Source organism: Hypanus sabinus, chromosome 29 (genome assembly GCF_030144855.1).
Source record: "Hypanus sabinus isolate sHypSab1 chromosome 29, sHypSab1.hap1, whole genome shotgun sequence".
In the NCBI taxonomy this organism is placed as follows: domain Eukaryota; kingdom Metazoa; phylum Chordata; class Chondrichthyes; order Myliobatiformes; family Dasyatidae; genus Hypanus; species Hypanus sabinus.
In genome coordinates, this window is record NC_082734.1 from 4658138 (window position 1) to 4672621 (window position 14484).

Sequence of the window (14484 nt, forward strand, 5' to 3'; positions counted from 1 at the left end):
CTAACCACAACTTGCAGAGGATGAGTCTAGGACCACAGGACACAGCCTCAGAGTAGAGGGACATTCTTTTAGATCAAAGACGAGGAGGAATTTCTTTAGCCAGAGAGTGGTGAATCTGTGGAATTTGTTGCCACAGGCAACAGTGGAGGCCAAGTCATTGGGTAAATTTAAGGCAGAGGTTGATAGATTCTTGATTAGTCAGGGCATGAAGGGTTACGGGGAGGAGGACGGAAATTGGTGATGAGAGGGAAATGGATCAGCCAGGATGAAATGCCTAATTCTGCTCCTGAATCTTTAGCCTTATGTTCTCTCTTGTTTTGCAGCCCCTCATAGCTTCGATTTTTGCAGTCTATTATTAAAGTATTCCCTCACCACCAAATTGTTTCCGCTGCTCTGCATTTGGGTCAAGCCTCCTCTACATTTCCTGACACTAATTGATTACTTGAGATCCGTTATTGAGTCCAATCAAACATTTGACATCTGTAACTGATTCTGATGAACTGGTTGGCATGCTGTGATTATGAAATCTGATGAAGCACAGTGATATCTGATTCTATTACGATAGAACAATTGATTGAGAAACCGAATTATTACAACTGCTTTTTATCTTGTATTTACCCCTAGATAAACCAGTATGCAAAGAAGGAACTGAAGAAAGGACTTCAGTTCTACAACACATCTGGACACAGCGATTTGACCAATGGCTGGGATATTGTGCAGATGGATGTAAGCTCTTTGAGTGACCTTCCCTGCAGATAAGTGTTGTTCCTTTCCGTGCCTTGTGGTGCATCGGGCGGCAACCACTGTTTCTTTAGTATTTTGTCTGCCTTTCACGAGGCAAAGTTGCTAGAGAGATGTTCAACCCAGCACGGATGGAAATTGTGACGGGACCTGGCCAGATTCGAACCTGGGACCTCCGCCTCGAGGTCCAGTGCTGATGCTGCTACACCACCGGCCAGCTATTCAGATAAAAGTACAGCACAGGGACAGGCCCTTCAGCCCACAATGTTGTATCAAAAAAATTAAATTAGTAATCAACTGGCTAACTAAATGAATCTCTTCTACCCACACAATGTCCATGTCCTTCCATTTCCCTCACATTCATTTAAAAGTCCCTATTTATCTACCTCAACCGCCACCCCAGGTAGTGCATTCCAGGATCCACCATTCTCTATGGGGTAAATAAACTTGCCCCGCACATCTCATTTGAACTTACCCCCTCTAGGCTTAATTGCATGCCCTCTGGTTTTAGGCATTTCAACCCTGGGAAAAAAGATGCTATCTGTCTGCTCTGTTTGTGCCATCATAATCTTCTAAACCTCTTATCAGATCTCCCTCCAGCCTTCGCCATTCCAGAGAAACAACCCAAGTTTGTCCAGCTCTCGTGATAGCACATAGAACATAGATTACAGCACAAGAACAGGCCCTTCAGCCCACACTGTCCAGTCGACCCAGCTAAAAAGTAAATCAAAACCTCTCTGTCCTACCCACACAACGTCCATATGCCTCCATAGAGTCATAGAGAAGTGCAGCAGGGAAACCAGCCTTTCAGCCCAACATGCTGAAACGATTTAAACTGCCTACTCCCATCGACCTGCACCAGGACCACAGCCCTCCATACCCCTACCATCCATGTACCTATCCAAACTTCTCTTAAACGTTGAAATCAAGCTCACATGTACTGGCAGATCACTCCACATTTACAACTCTCTGAGTGAAGAAGTTTCGCCTCATGTTCCACTTGTACTTCTCACTTTTCACCTTTAACCCATGACCTCTGGTTGTAGTCCCACCCAACCTCAGTGGAAAACGCCTGTTTGCATTTACCCTATCTATATCCCTCATTATTTTGTATACCTCTGTCAAATCTCCTTTCAGTCTTCTATGTGCTAAGCAATAGAGTCCTCACCTGTTCAATCTTCCCTTATAACTCAGGTCATCCAGACGCAGCAACATCCTTGTAAATTTACCCTGCACTCTTTCAACTTTATTTACGTCTTTCCTGTAGGTAGGTGAGCAAAACTGCACACAATACTCCAAATTAGGCCTCATCAATGTCTTATACAACCTCAACAGAACATCCCGTCTCCTGTACTCAGTGCCAAAAATTTTGTTTATGACACTATCTACCTGTGATGCCTCTTTTGAGGAATTATGGATCTGTTTTCCTAGATCCCTTTGTTCCTCCACACTCCTCAACGCCCTACCATTCACTAAGACCTACCTCAGTTGGCTCATACTGAAGTGCAAAACCTCACATTATATCTTTGCATCTTCCTTACATCCATGAGCCTAACTAAACGTCTCTTAACAGCCTGTAATGTATTTACCTGTACCGCCATACTGACATCCACAACTCTCTGTGTCAAAAAACTTCCGCCTTGTATTCCCTTTGAAGTTACCCCCACTCACCCTCAATGCATGCCTTCTGGTACTGGGCAATTTACTGCATCACTGCCTGGTTCGGAAATTGCACCATCTCGGATCGCAAGACCTTGCAGCAGAGAGTGAGGTCAGCTGAGAAGATCATCGGGGTCTCTCTTCCCGCCATCATGGACATTTACACTACACGCTGCATCCGCAAAGGAAACAGCATTATGAAGGACCCCACGCACCCCTCATACAAACTCTTCTCCCTCCTGCCGTCTGGCAAAAGGGTCCGAAGCATTCGGGCTCTCATGACCAGACTATGTAACAGTTTCTTCTCCCAAGCTATCAGACTCCTCAATACCCAGAGTCTGGACTGACACCTTACTGCCCTATTGTCCTGTTTATTATTTATTGTATTGCCTGCACTGTTTTGTGCACTTTAAGCAGTCCTGGGTAGGTCTGTAGTCGAGTGTAGTTGTTGTTTTTTTTTTGTTTTTTACGTAGTTCAGTCTAGTTTTTGTACTGTGTCATGTTGCACCATGGTCCTGAAAAACGTTGTCTCATTTTTACTGTGTACTGTACATAGCAGTTATGGTTGACGTAACTTGACTTTCCTCTTATTTGGACACATTAATATCCATCCTCTTAAAGCCCCTTTTATCAAAGACTGTAAACTTGTTCACGTGGCTCTTTATCAAGCCTTTATCGTTTGGAAGATCAGAACGTTATCAGCTCTCGTTGTTCAGGGATGAGGTTAGAGGTGAAATTGACTGCGTGCGTGCGTTTCTTTCTCTGCGCAGTTCCGGTGCTGTGGCGTCATCCGCTATGATGACTGGTTCTCTGTCCTAAACGGAAGTAAGGTGCCCGTTTCCTGCTGCTTCAAGCTGGTCAACAACTGCTCGACCATCCCTGATATCTGGTGGAAAGACGTGAGTCACAAGTTCAATGTGGAATAGATGTCGAATCATAAGGGCAGCTTGGGCAGCGCAATCGCTTTACTACGCCGGCGGTTCCTGTAAGGAGTTTATAAGTTCCCACCATGACCATGTGGGTTTCCTCTGGGTGCTCGGTCTTCCTTCCACAGTCCAAACACACACGGGTTAGGAGTTGTGGGCATGCAAAGTTGGTGCTGGAAGCGTGGCGACACTTGGGGGCTGCCCCAGCACAATATTTACTGACCTGATTTGACACAAATGACACATTTCATTATATATTTCAATACTTCACTGTATGGTACTCTGCAAAGGTCTTAAACCCATAGATAGTTAGTGTGCCTAAGACTTCTGCACAGGCTGTAGTAATTTTATGTATTACCCTGTACTGCTGCAATAAAAAAACAAATTTCATGACATATGTGTCTGATGATAAACCCAACTTTGATATGGGTCTCTATTGGATAAATCTCCCAGACCTGATGGAATGCACCCTCAGGTTCTGAAGGAAGTAGCTGAAGAGATTGCAGAGGCAACAACAAAACAAAGCAATATAAAAGAAGACAACAACAGCAAAACAAGCCCCTCTTGCACCCTCCCCAGCCAACCATTCACTCATTCACTGAGACAGGCCTCCCACTCCAGGACAGGCTTACCTCCGGGCCTCTGATACTTGGTTCTGGTACAGGAAGCAATGAGGAAGGCAAATGGTTAGCTGGACTTTATCTGGCCTCCTATACTCAGATCCTCAAGTAACAAATGCTCGTTGCCTTTATTGCAAGAGAATTTGGGCAAAGAGAGAAGATTTTCTATTGTGATTTCGAAGGGCTTTGTTGAGACTGCACCTGAAGCTTGAGTGTAGCTTTAGGCTTCTTAAACAAAAGAATGGCAACACAATACACAACACATCTCCCTGTTTAGCTGAGGCATTGATCGTGTGGATAGTCAGGGCTTTTTCCCAGGGCTGAAATGGCTAGCACAAGAGGGCACAATTTTAAGGTGCTTGGAAGTAGGTACAGAGGGGATGTCAGGGGTAAGTTTTTTACAAAGAGAGTGTTGAGTGCATGGAATGGGCTGCTGGCAACAGTGGTGGAGGCGGATACCATAGAACCATAGAGCACTACAGCACAGTACAGGCCCTTCAGCCCTCCATGTTGTGCCGACCCATATAATCCTTAAAAAAAAGTACTAAACCCACACTACCCCATAACCCTCCATTTTTCTTTCATCCATGTGCCTGTCCAAGAGGCTCTTAAATACCCCTAATGTTTTAGCCTCCACCATATAACCATATAACAATTACAGTACGAAAACAGGCCATCTCGGCCCTTCTAGTCCATGACGATGCTTACACTCACCTAGTCCCACTGGCCCTCACTCAGCCCATAACCCTCCACTCCTTTCCTGTCCATATACCTATCCAATTTTTTAAATGACAAAATCGAACCTGCCTCTACCACTTCTACTGGAAGCTCATTCAACACAGCTACCACTCTCTGAGTAAAGAAATTCCCTTAAACTTTTGCCCCCTAACTCTCAAATCATGTCCTCTTGTTTGAATCTCCCCTACTCTCAATGGAAAAAGTCTATCTACGTCAACTCTATCTATCCCCCTCATTATTTTAAATACCTCTATCAAGTCCCCCCTCAACCTTTTACGTTCCAAAGAATAAAGACCTAACTTGTTCAACCTTTCCCTGTAACTTAGCTGCTGAAACCCAGGTAACATTCTAGTAAATCTTCTCTGTACTCTTTCTATTTTGTTGATATCTTTTCTATAATTCAGTGACTAGAACTGTACACAATACTCCAAATTTGACCTCACCAATGCCTTGTACAATTTTAACACTACATCCCAACTCCTATACTCAATGCTCTGATTTATAAAGGCCAGCATACCAAAAGCTTTCTTCACCACCCTATCCACATGAGATTCCACCTTCAGGGAACTATGCACCATTATTCCTAGATCATTCTGTTCTACTGCATTCTTCAATGCCCTACCATTTACGATGTATGTCCTATTTGGATTATTCCTACCAAAATGTAGCACCTCACACTTATCAGCATTAAACTCCATCTGCCATCGTTCAGCCCACTCTTCTAACTGGCCTAAATCTCTCTGCAAGTTTTGAAAACCTACTTCATTATCCACAATGCCACCTACCTTAGTATTATCTGCATACTTACTAATCCAATTTACCACCCCATCATCCAGATCATTAATGTATATGACAAACAACATTGGACCCAATACAGATCCCTGAGGCACACCACTAGTTACTGGCCTCCAACCTGACAAACAGTTATCCACCACTACTCTCTGGCATCTCCCGTCTAGCCACTGTTGAATCCATTTTACTACTTCAATATTAATACCTAATGAATGAACCTTCCTAACTAACCTTCCGTGCGGAACCTTTTCAAAGGCCTTACTGAAGTCTATATAGACAACATCCACTGCTTTACCCTCGTCAACTTTCCTCGTAACTTCTTCAAAAAATTCAATAAGATTTGTCACCATCCCTGGCAAGTCATTCCAGGCACTCACAACCCTCTGTGTAAAAAACTTACCCCTGATGTCTCCCCTAAACTTCCCTCCCTTAATTTTGTACATATGCCCTCTGGTCTTTGCTATTGGTGCCCTGGGAAACAGGTACTGACTATCCACCTTATTTATGCCTCTCATAATATGATCATCATATTATAATATGATAGAGTCTTTTAAGAGACTCCTGGACAGGTACTTGGAACTCAGAAAAATAGAGGGCTATGGGTAATCCTAGGTAATTTCTAAAGTAAGGACATGTTCAGCACAGCTTTGCGGGCCGAAGGGCCTGTATTGTGCTGTAGGTTTTCTATGTTTCTATGTTTTCTAATGGCACTTGGAGATCAACCCAGAAAAGTGTGAAATGACTCACTTTGGAAGGTTAAGTTTGAAGATGGAGTATAAGGTTAATGGTAGGATTTTTAGCAGAGTGGAGGAACAGAGGGATCTTGGGCTCCACGTCCGTAGATCCCTCAAAGTTGCCACGCAAGCTGATAGGGCGGTTAAAAAGGTGCATAGTGTGTTGGCCTTCAGTAGTTGGGGGATTGAGTTCAAGAGCTGTGAGGTAATGTTGCAGCTCCTGGTTAGACCACACTTGGAATATTTTGTTAAGTTCTGGTCACTTCATTATAGGAAGGATGTGGAAGTTTTAGAGAGGGTGCAGAGGAGATTTACCAGGATGCTGCCTGGATTAGAGAGCGTGTCTTGTGGGCGAGCTAGGCTTTTCTCTTTGGAATGAAGCAGAGTAAGAGATGACTTGATAGAGGTGTACAAATGAGAAGAAGCATAGATGGAAATTTATGTTTTTCATACATTTCCAAGGATGGAAATAGAGGCATAATTTTCAGGTGATTGGAGGGGCAGTGGATGTCAGAGTCAGTTATTTTTCAGAGTGGTGGTGTATAGAACACACAGCCAGGGATGATATTAGAGAGACGTTAAAAAAACCTCTTAGAAATTATATATGGATAATAGAAAAGCTCGCCACAATAGCACAGCAATTAATCCGACACTATTACAGATTGGGGCATCAGAGTTCAGAGTTCAACTCCGCCGTGGACAGTGAGGAGTTTGTACGTTCTCTCCATGACCATGTAGGTTTCCTCTGGGTGCTCTGGTTTCCTCCCACAGTCCATAGACACATAGGGAGATAGGTTAACTGGCCATTGTAAACTATCCTGTGATTAGGGTAGGGATAAATGGGTTGCTGGGACGGAAGGGCCTGCTCCGCGTTGTATCTCTGAATGAATGAATGAATTAATAGAAATGGAGGGCGATGTAGGAAGGAAGGGGTTAGACTGATCTTGGACTAAGTTCAAAGCTCAGCAGAACATCGCAGGCCTAGGCCTAAGGCCCTGTATTGTGCTGTACTATTCTATGTTCAGTGAAGCTGGTGAATATTCACCAGACTTTTTGGTAGGATTGCTTTACAAGGAGTGATTAAATAGAAAAGTCTTCTGTTCTCAGAGTTCAGAAAAATGAGCCTTAAAAAATTCTTACAGTATTTGACAGGATGGATATATTTCCTCCGGCTGAGGAATTCGGACCAGGAATCGGGATCTCTCAGATTAAGGTGTGGCCATTTAGAAGTTTCTTCACTGAACGGCGATGAATCATTGAAATTTTTTTCTCTAGAGGGCTGTAGACGTTCAGTCAGTGAATGATCCAAAAGACCAATAGACTTCTGGATATTAATAGCTGTGTGGATAGGGCCAGGAAACAACATGAACAACGGGTGCAAAGCTGGCATGAAGGACTAGGTGGCCTGTTCTTACCCCTAGTTCTCACATTGAATCACCTCTGGCAGCCATGAAAAGAGGAAATAGCTGAGTCATTCAATAAATCTCGTCAGAATCTGAATCGGAGTATCACCGGCATACGTCATGAAATTTGTTAACTTTGACACAGCACTACGATGCTATTCATGATAAATACAGGGAAAAACTGAATTACAGTTATGTATAGTAAATAGTTGAATTTAAATATAGTAGCGCAAAAACAAAAAATAAAAAAAGGAAGTAGTGAGGTCATGTTCACGGGTTCAATGTCCGTTCAGAAATCAGATGGTGGAGGAGAAAAAAAGCCGGTCCTGAATCATTGAGTGTTTATCTTCAGGCTTATGCATCTTCTCCCTGATTGTAACATTGAGGACTGGGTGACAGGGTCCTGAATGATGGATGCTGCCTTTCTGAGGCACCGCTCCTTGAAGATGTCCTGGATACGACGGAAGCTAATGCTCATGATGGAGCTAACTGAGTTTACAACTCTCTGCAACTTGCTTCAATCCTGTGCAGTACCCCTCACCAATGGTGCAGCCAGTTAGAATGCTCCCCACAGTATGTCTGTAGAAATTTGAGAGTGTCTCTAGAGACAAACTGAATCTCCTCAAAATCCTAATGAAATATAGTCGCTGTCTTGCCTTCTCTGTAGCTGCATCAATATGTCGAGGCCAGGTTAGATCCTCAGCAATATTGACACCCAGGAACTTGATATTGCTTTTAATGCTCACAGTAACAAAACGATTGCAGCCAATTGAGATGGACAAATTCCAATGATTTACAATCCTCAGTATGGAGAAACGTCTCAACTCAAACCTAAGTGTCTAGTTCTTATCCTGGTACCATAAACTCCAGCCTGACTTCCCACTGAGAAGAAATTGCCTCTGTCTATTCCACCAATCCCTTTAAGGGTTTTCCATGCTTAAAGAAAAAGACCTCTCATTTTTCTTAAGCATTAGGCCTCTCTGCACCTGGAGGCGCATCGGGCGGCAACCTTGCTGTTTCTTTAGCATTTTGTCTGTTTTTAAGGAGGCCGTGTTGGTAGCTTGATGCTCAACCCAGCATGTATGAAAAGTTGCAAGGAGCCAGCCGGATTCGAACCCATGACCTCTCACCTCAAAGTCTTGTGCTGATGCCAGCGGATGGCCATTTTTGTTTCCTTAAACTGAACAGGCCAGAGCTCCTCAATTTCCCTTCGGTACCATTGCTCTCATCTGACAACATAAATCCTGTCTGCACTGATGAAAGCAATTGTCAAGATTCTCGAATTCTCTCACACCCTTTGTCCTTTAGACCCAAGTACTCGTCTTTTGGTCGCTTGCTCTAATTTTGTCTCATGTGGCTCTTGTCTATTTTTGCTTGACAAGGCTCCTGTGAAGTGCCTTGGAATGTTTTTGTCAGTTAAAGTCACTATATAAATGCAGGTTGGCCTCAGTATCAAACAATTTGTTTATTTTGTGAAAAAAATGAAGCATTTAAAACCGAGATTAGACTAAAACTCCACTTTCAGTCAAATGGTTATGACCTCAAACCTCCTCTGCAGAGACTTGACCCGGTAAGCTGTACATTTCTTGCAGGCATTCACAGTAGAACAGAGAAATACAACAGAATCAATGAAAAACTGCCCACAAAGATGGACAAACAACCAAGCTGTCCAAATATAAAAAAGAGTAAATAAATAACACTGAGAGTTGGAGATGTTTTGTTTTGTATTTCAGAAACTAATCGAAAGAAACACAAGAGCCGTAATAATGTCTACTTAGTTTCTTTAGTGAGGCACTTACATGATGACGTGGTGTAATGACGTATACCGTCGTCTCGTTCAATGGACCTGTTCCTTGGCCATGGGTTCTGGAGTGAAGGAGATAAATTGTGGCACTTCACAATGAAAACATAGATGAGGCAATATTACAATTCAGGGCAACTATAAGGTTAAAGTTCAGTGCAGCCTCGTGGACTTAACTACACTCAGTGGCAACTTCATAAGGTAGCTCCTGTACCCAGTAAAGTGGCCACTCAGTGTATGTTTGTGGTCTTCTGCTGCTGTAGCCCGTCCTCTTCAAGGTTCAACATGTTGTGTATTCAGAGATGCTCTTCTGCACACCAATGTTGTAACGTGTGGTTATTTGTTACTGTCACCTTCCTGTCAGCTTAAACCAGACTGGCCATTCTCCTCTGATCTCTCTCATTAACAGGGTGTTTTCTTCTCTAAACTCTAGAGCAGGAGTTCCCAACTGTTTTTATGCCATGGACCTTTACAATTAACCAAGGGGTCCATGGACCCCAGGTTGGGAACCCCTGCTCTAAAGGCTGTTGTGTGTGAAAATCCCAGGATATCAGCTTCTGAGTTACTCAAACCACCCTGTCTATCACCAACAGTCACTCCACGGTCAAAATCACTCAGATCACATTTCTTCCCCATTCTGATGTTTGGTCTGAACAACAACTGAACCTCTTGGCCACGCCTCCACACTTTGATGCATTGAGTTGCTGCCAGGTGATTGGCTGATTAGATATTTGCATTAACGAGCAGGTGTACGGGTGTACCTAATAAAGTGGCCACTGAGTGTAAGCGTGATAAACAGTTCATTCATGCGTTTAACTTGCTCTCTTCCATCCACAGCCGTGCTACGACAAGGTTATCAAGTGGCTGAAGGAAAACATCGTGGCGATCTGCATCTTTGGACTTTGCATACCAGTGCTACAGGTACATGACCAGATAACCAACAAGCGTCGCCTTGACGTCACTCACGGTTCTCCAGTCCAAGTGTAGAAATAGTGAGCTTGGGGGTGGTGTTGGAACACATATTGGTGAGTGTATGTGGCGGGGTGGAGATATGTCGCTAACAAAAGAGGTGTAAAGGGCTCCTTCCCTCCGCTATCCTGCAGGCCACCCTTGGGAGGATGTAGCATCAGCTTAGCCCCCTGATCTGGGTCACTTGAAGCCATGGGAACAGGTGGTGGATGGTCATATGAGCAGATGGTGCAGATCACAGTCCTGGTTATGCGATCACTGAAGAGGATTGATAATGGCTGGGGTCACCCATCTTGTAAAGATACCCTTAGAAGAAGGGAATGGCAAACCACTTCTGTGGAAAAACTTGCCAAGAACAATCATGGTCATGGGTAGAGAAAAGAACAAGAACCACTGTGTGAAAGGGGACTTTCCCACAGAAAAAAAAAACAGATTAAAGACTGGTGGAAGACCGTGATCACTCCCTCATGCTACACAGCACATAATGATGATAATATGTCATGAAATTTGTTGTTTTGTGGCAGTACTGCATAATAAAAATTACCCCTTATAATAAGAAGTGTGTAGATAAGAAATTAAATAAGTAGTGCAAAAAAAGGGGAAAGAAATACTGAGGTTGTGTTCATGGGTTCAGTGTCCATTCAGAAATCTGATGGCAGAGGGGAAGAAGCTGTTCCTGAGTGTGTGTCTTCAGGCCCCTGTACCTCCTCCCTGATGGTAGCACTGAGAAGAGGGCATGGCCTGGGTGATGAGTGTCCTTTATGATGGATGCTGCCTTTCTGAGGTGCTGCCTTTTGGAAGTCTTTTGCATGCTAGGGAGGCTAGTGCCCATAACGGAGCTGGCTGAGTTTACAATTTTCTGCAGCACTTTCCGATCCTGTGCAGTGTCCGCCCCCATACCAGACGGTAATGTAAATGTTCAGAAAGCTCTCCGAACACTGATACCTCAAGCTGTAATAGAATCACGCTAACCTTTATGTTACCACAGAGCCACCCACCTCCTTAGTACCCCCACAAAAATTTGATCCATTCTGCCCAGTTCTTGGAATGCTGTTTTAAAAAAAAACAATCACATTCACTGATGTTCCTGAGGAAAGGAAATCTGGCATTCTTACGGGGTCTGTGATGCACGTTCCCCAATCCCACAGCGGAGGTTGACCTTGAACTTTCTAGTGAAATGGTATAGAAACATTTTGGCCCTCATAAATCAGAGTATTGTGTACAGGGGTTGGGATGTTACGTTGAAGTTGTAGAAAGTACAAAGTTCAAAATAAATCTTTGTGATGTTATTTACAGTATGTAAATCCACTGTAAATCCAGACAGATCCACTGATACGTTAACGGTTTTCTGATCTTGGTAATTCATTTGCAAATGTTTTGTCGTCATGCGAGGAGATACCATCAGTGCTGTGCTGTGTCCTCCGAATGCTTGGCATTTATATACTCATCAATCAGCCGACTGATCGTTGTTACGGAAACTCAGTTGTGGTGTAGGGAGGAGAGCTCGTTGCTGATTGGTTGTGTGGTGACCTTTGTGCGTTGTGGTCTAAAATTTTGCCTGTGTTACCTCATAGATAGATAGATAGATACTTTATTCATCCCCAAGGGGAAATTCAACATTTTTCCAGTGTCCCATACACTCATTGTAGCAAAACTAATTACATACAGTATTTAACAGTATAAATATGATATGCATCTAAAATCACCCTCACAAAAAGCATTAATAAATAGCTTTTAAAAAGTTCTTAAATAGTTTACTAATAGTTTATGATCCTAGCATAAATAGGATCGAAGCCTACGTGTCCGTTTATAGAAAACCACACATCTCGGAATTCTCGTGCACACGGCACGTTAGCTTGTGCAAAGGAATGTGTTCACGCTAAGGAATTTAAAGCTACTGACCCTTTCCACCTTACTAATGAATGTTCTTTCTTTCCTTCCTCAGCTTCTGGGCCTTATCTTCTCCCTGGTGATGTACTGCCAACTTGTCAAAGCGGAGAAACACTACAGCTGAAAAGCAATTCCTTTTTTTAAAATTTCACTACCTATTTTACATCTCCCTGGATGCCTGCCTCTGTGAAATCTGGGATTCCGTTTCTTCATCACTAGTGTCTGGCACCTAGGCCATCTACAAGTAGGCAACATAAGGGGTTCCTTCCATGGGCTCATGACTCATTCTGTGATATTTTCTGTACAGGATTCTTTTTTTGCCACCTCAGACATCACGATCTTGGCTGCGCTCGGCATCGTATTGAGTGCAGGATGGGGTCACCACAGAGCTAAGGACAAGTGACCAAATAATTTCCAGTGATGTCACCTGCAAGGGTCAGTGCAGCTGAGCCAATCCTCAGTCAATCCCTACACACCTGTTTACACACCTTGGTGAAATCCAACAAAAATGGGGGGACCACTTTGTCAAGCACCTCCTCTCCATCTGCCAATTTCCTGGTATCAAGCATTTTAATTCCCATCCCCATTCCCATTCCAACATGGCTGTTCACAGCCTCGTCCTCTGACACAATGAGATCACTCTCAGGGTGGAGGACCTCATATTCCATCTGGGTAGCCTCCAACCTGATGCTATTAACACCCAGTTCTGCTTACAGTGAAGATTTCCCTCCCCCTTCCCTCTTCTATTCCCCATTCAGGCCTCTTACCTCTTCTCCTCACCTGTATATCACCTCCTCCTGGGTCCCCTCCTCCTTCCTGTGGTCCACTCTCCTCTCCTATCAGATTCCTTCTACTCCAGCCCTTCATCTTTCCCAATCACCTGGTTTCACCTAGTCCTCCTTCTCCCCCAGCTTTTCATTCTGGCATCTTCCCTCTTCGTTTCCAGTACCGATGAAGGGTCTTGGCCTGAAACGTCGACTGTTTATTTATTTCCATAGATGCTGCCCGGCTTGCCGAACTCCCCCCAGCATTTTGTGAGTGTGTTTCTCTGGAGTTCCAGCATCTGCAGAACCTCCTGTGGCTGCACCTGATTGGAGTCTGGAGGAAAATGCTTTCAGTGCTGTAGTCGACTATCAGCTTTTCTCAAAGCCCTAGCTGGTAGCCAAGCATAGGTCAGAGGTGAAGACTTCTGATCTGATTCTGTTGATGGTTAATTGTCAAAACAAACTTTGTAGAAGCACATCCTTCAATGTCCAATCACATGACTTTGTTCCTTCAACTGCCCACTCCCTTACTTGTGCCATGGTCACCTGGTATGTCCATCCCCATGATGCCTTGCCTACTCAAAGCCAATAGAAATGCAAGTTCTTCCATTGGATTCTTCTTGACTGTCAGTCAAAATGACTCCTATGCCCTCCTTGTCCAGTATTTTAAGCAACTGTATTTTTTTGTATAAATAGAGACTGGAAAAAAAACACTAATCATGATACAGAACACCATTCGACCCATTTACATTTTCCAGCCCTTTCATTCCTCCACCTTGTCTTTTGTCATTTTAAACACGTCCTGTGAAAACCAATGTTGAAACTACTTCCAGCAAATTTTCCCTTATCTCTTTCAAGATTATTGCAGCCCACTGCATAATAAAATAAAGAATTCTTATCATCTCCCCTCTGGCTCTTTTGCCAATTATCTTAGATTTGCATTGCCCACTTGTCAACTCTCCTGTCACTGGAAAAAGCATCCAAACCCCTCAAGGGGACGTAAGATAAGCTCTTGGCGGGAGAAGTAGGGAAGGTGGTATAGTGCCATTTCTGTCTCAGCTTCAAAAGCCCACGTACCCACTCTGGGGTGATTCAAACCTGTGGCCCATGGAAATGCTGTCTTTCAGTGAACCAATAAGTGAATGGCTTGTAACACGTAAACATTCTCAATTAAAGTTTCTTATATAATTGTGCCATGTCTGATGCTCTTGCACCGGTCTTCATCAGTTGTTTCTTGCCTGGTTTAGTTTCTGTCTTGAGTAAATTAAATCAGCTTAAACTGATTAATGACAGTACAACATTTAACGGTACTGTTACTAAACTCTTCCTTCCTTGCACTGCAGTAACAATAATGCATATTCCTCATTAACCTTAATAGCAACAACTTAGAATCAGAATCAAGTTTATTAATGTTACATTTTGTAACATTTTGCCAGGCAGCCACTTT

At 43.5% G+C, this 14484-nt stretch overlaps 2 protein-coding genes across 4 annotated transcripts in view; one reads left to right on the forward strand and one right to left on the reverse strand.

Annotated features, from left to right (window-relative positions):
- The window catches only part of LOC132382909 (tetraspanin-4-like), a 69580-nt gene extending 55350 nt beyond the window's left edge, over window positions 1–14230 (forward strand). For all 3 annotated transcript variants that reach the window (XM_059953454.1, XM_059953453.1, XM_059953455.1), the window contains exons 5-8: window positions 625–726; window positions 3171–3299; window positions 10252–10335; window positions 12329–14230. In XM_059953454.1, the coding sequence (XP_059809437.1) occupies window positions 625–726; window positions 3171–3299; window positions 10252–10335; window positions 12329–12397 (384 nt within the window). In that variant the 3' untranslated portion in view covers window positions 12398–14230. The remainder of the gene's footprint in view (window positions 1–624; window positions 727–3170; window positions 3300–10251; window positions 10336–12328) is intronic.
- LOC132382908 (uncharacterized) overlaps window positions 3313–14484 on the reverse strand; it is a 28701-nt gene continuing 17529 nt past the window's right edge. Inside the window, exons 5-6 of the mRNA XM_059953452.1 lie at window positions 9413–9479; window positions 3313–3549 (exon numbers count right to left, since the gene is read on the reverse strand). Coding sequence (XP_059809435.1) covers window positions 3313–3549; window positions 9413–9479 — 304 coding nt within the window. The remainder of the gene's footprint in view (window positions 3550–9412; window positions 9480–14484) is intronic.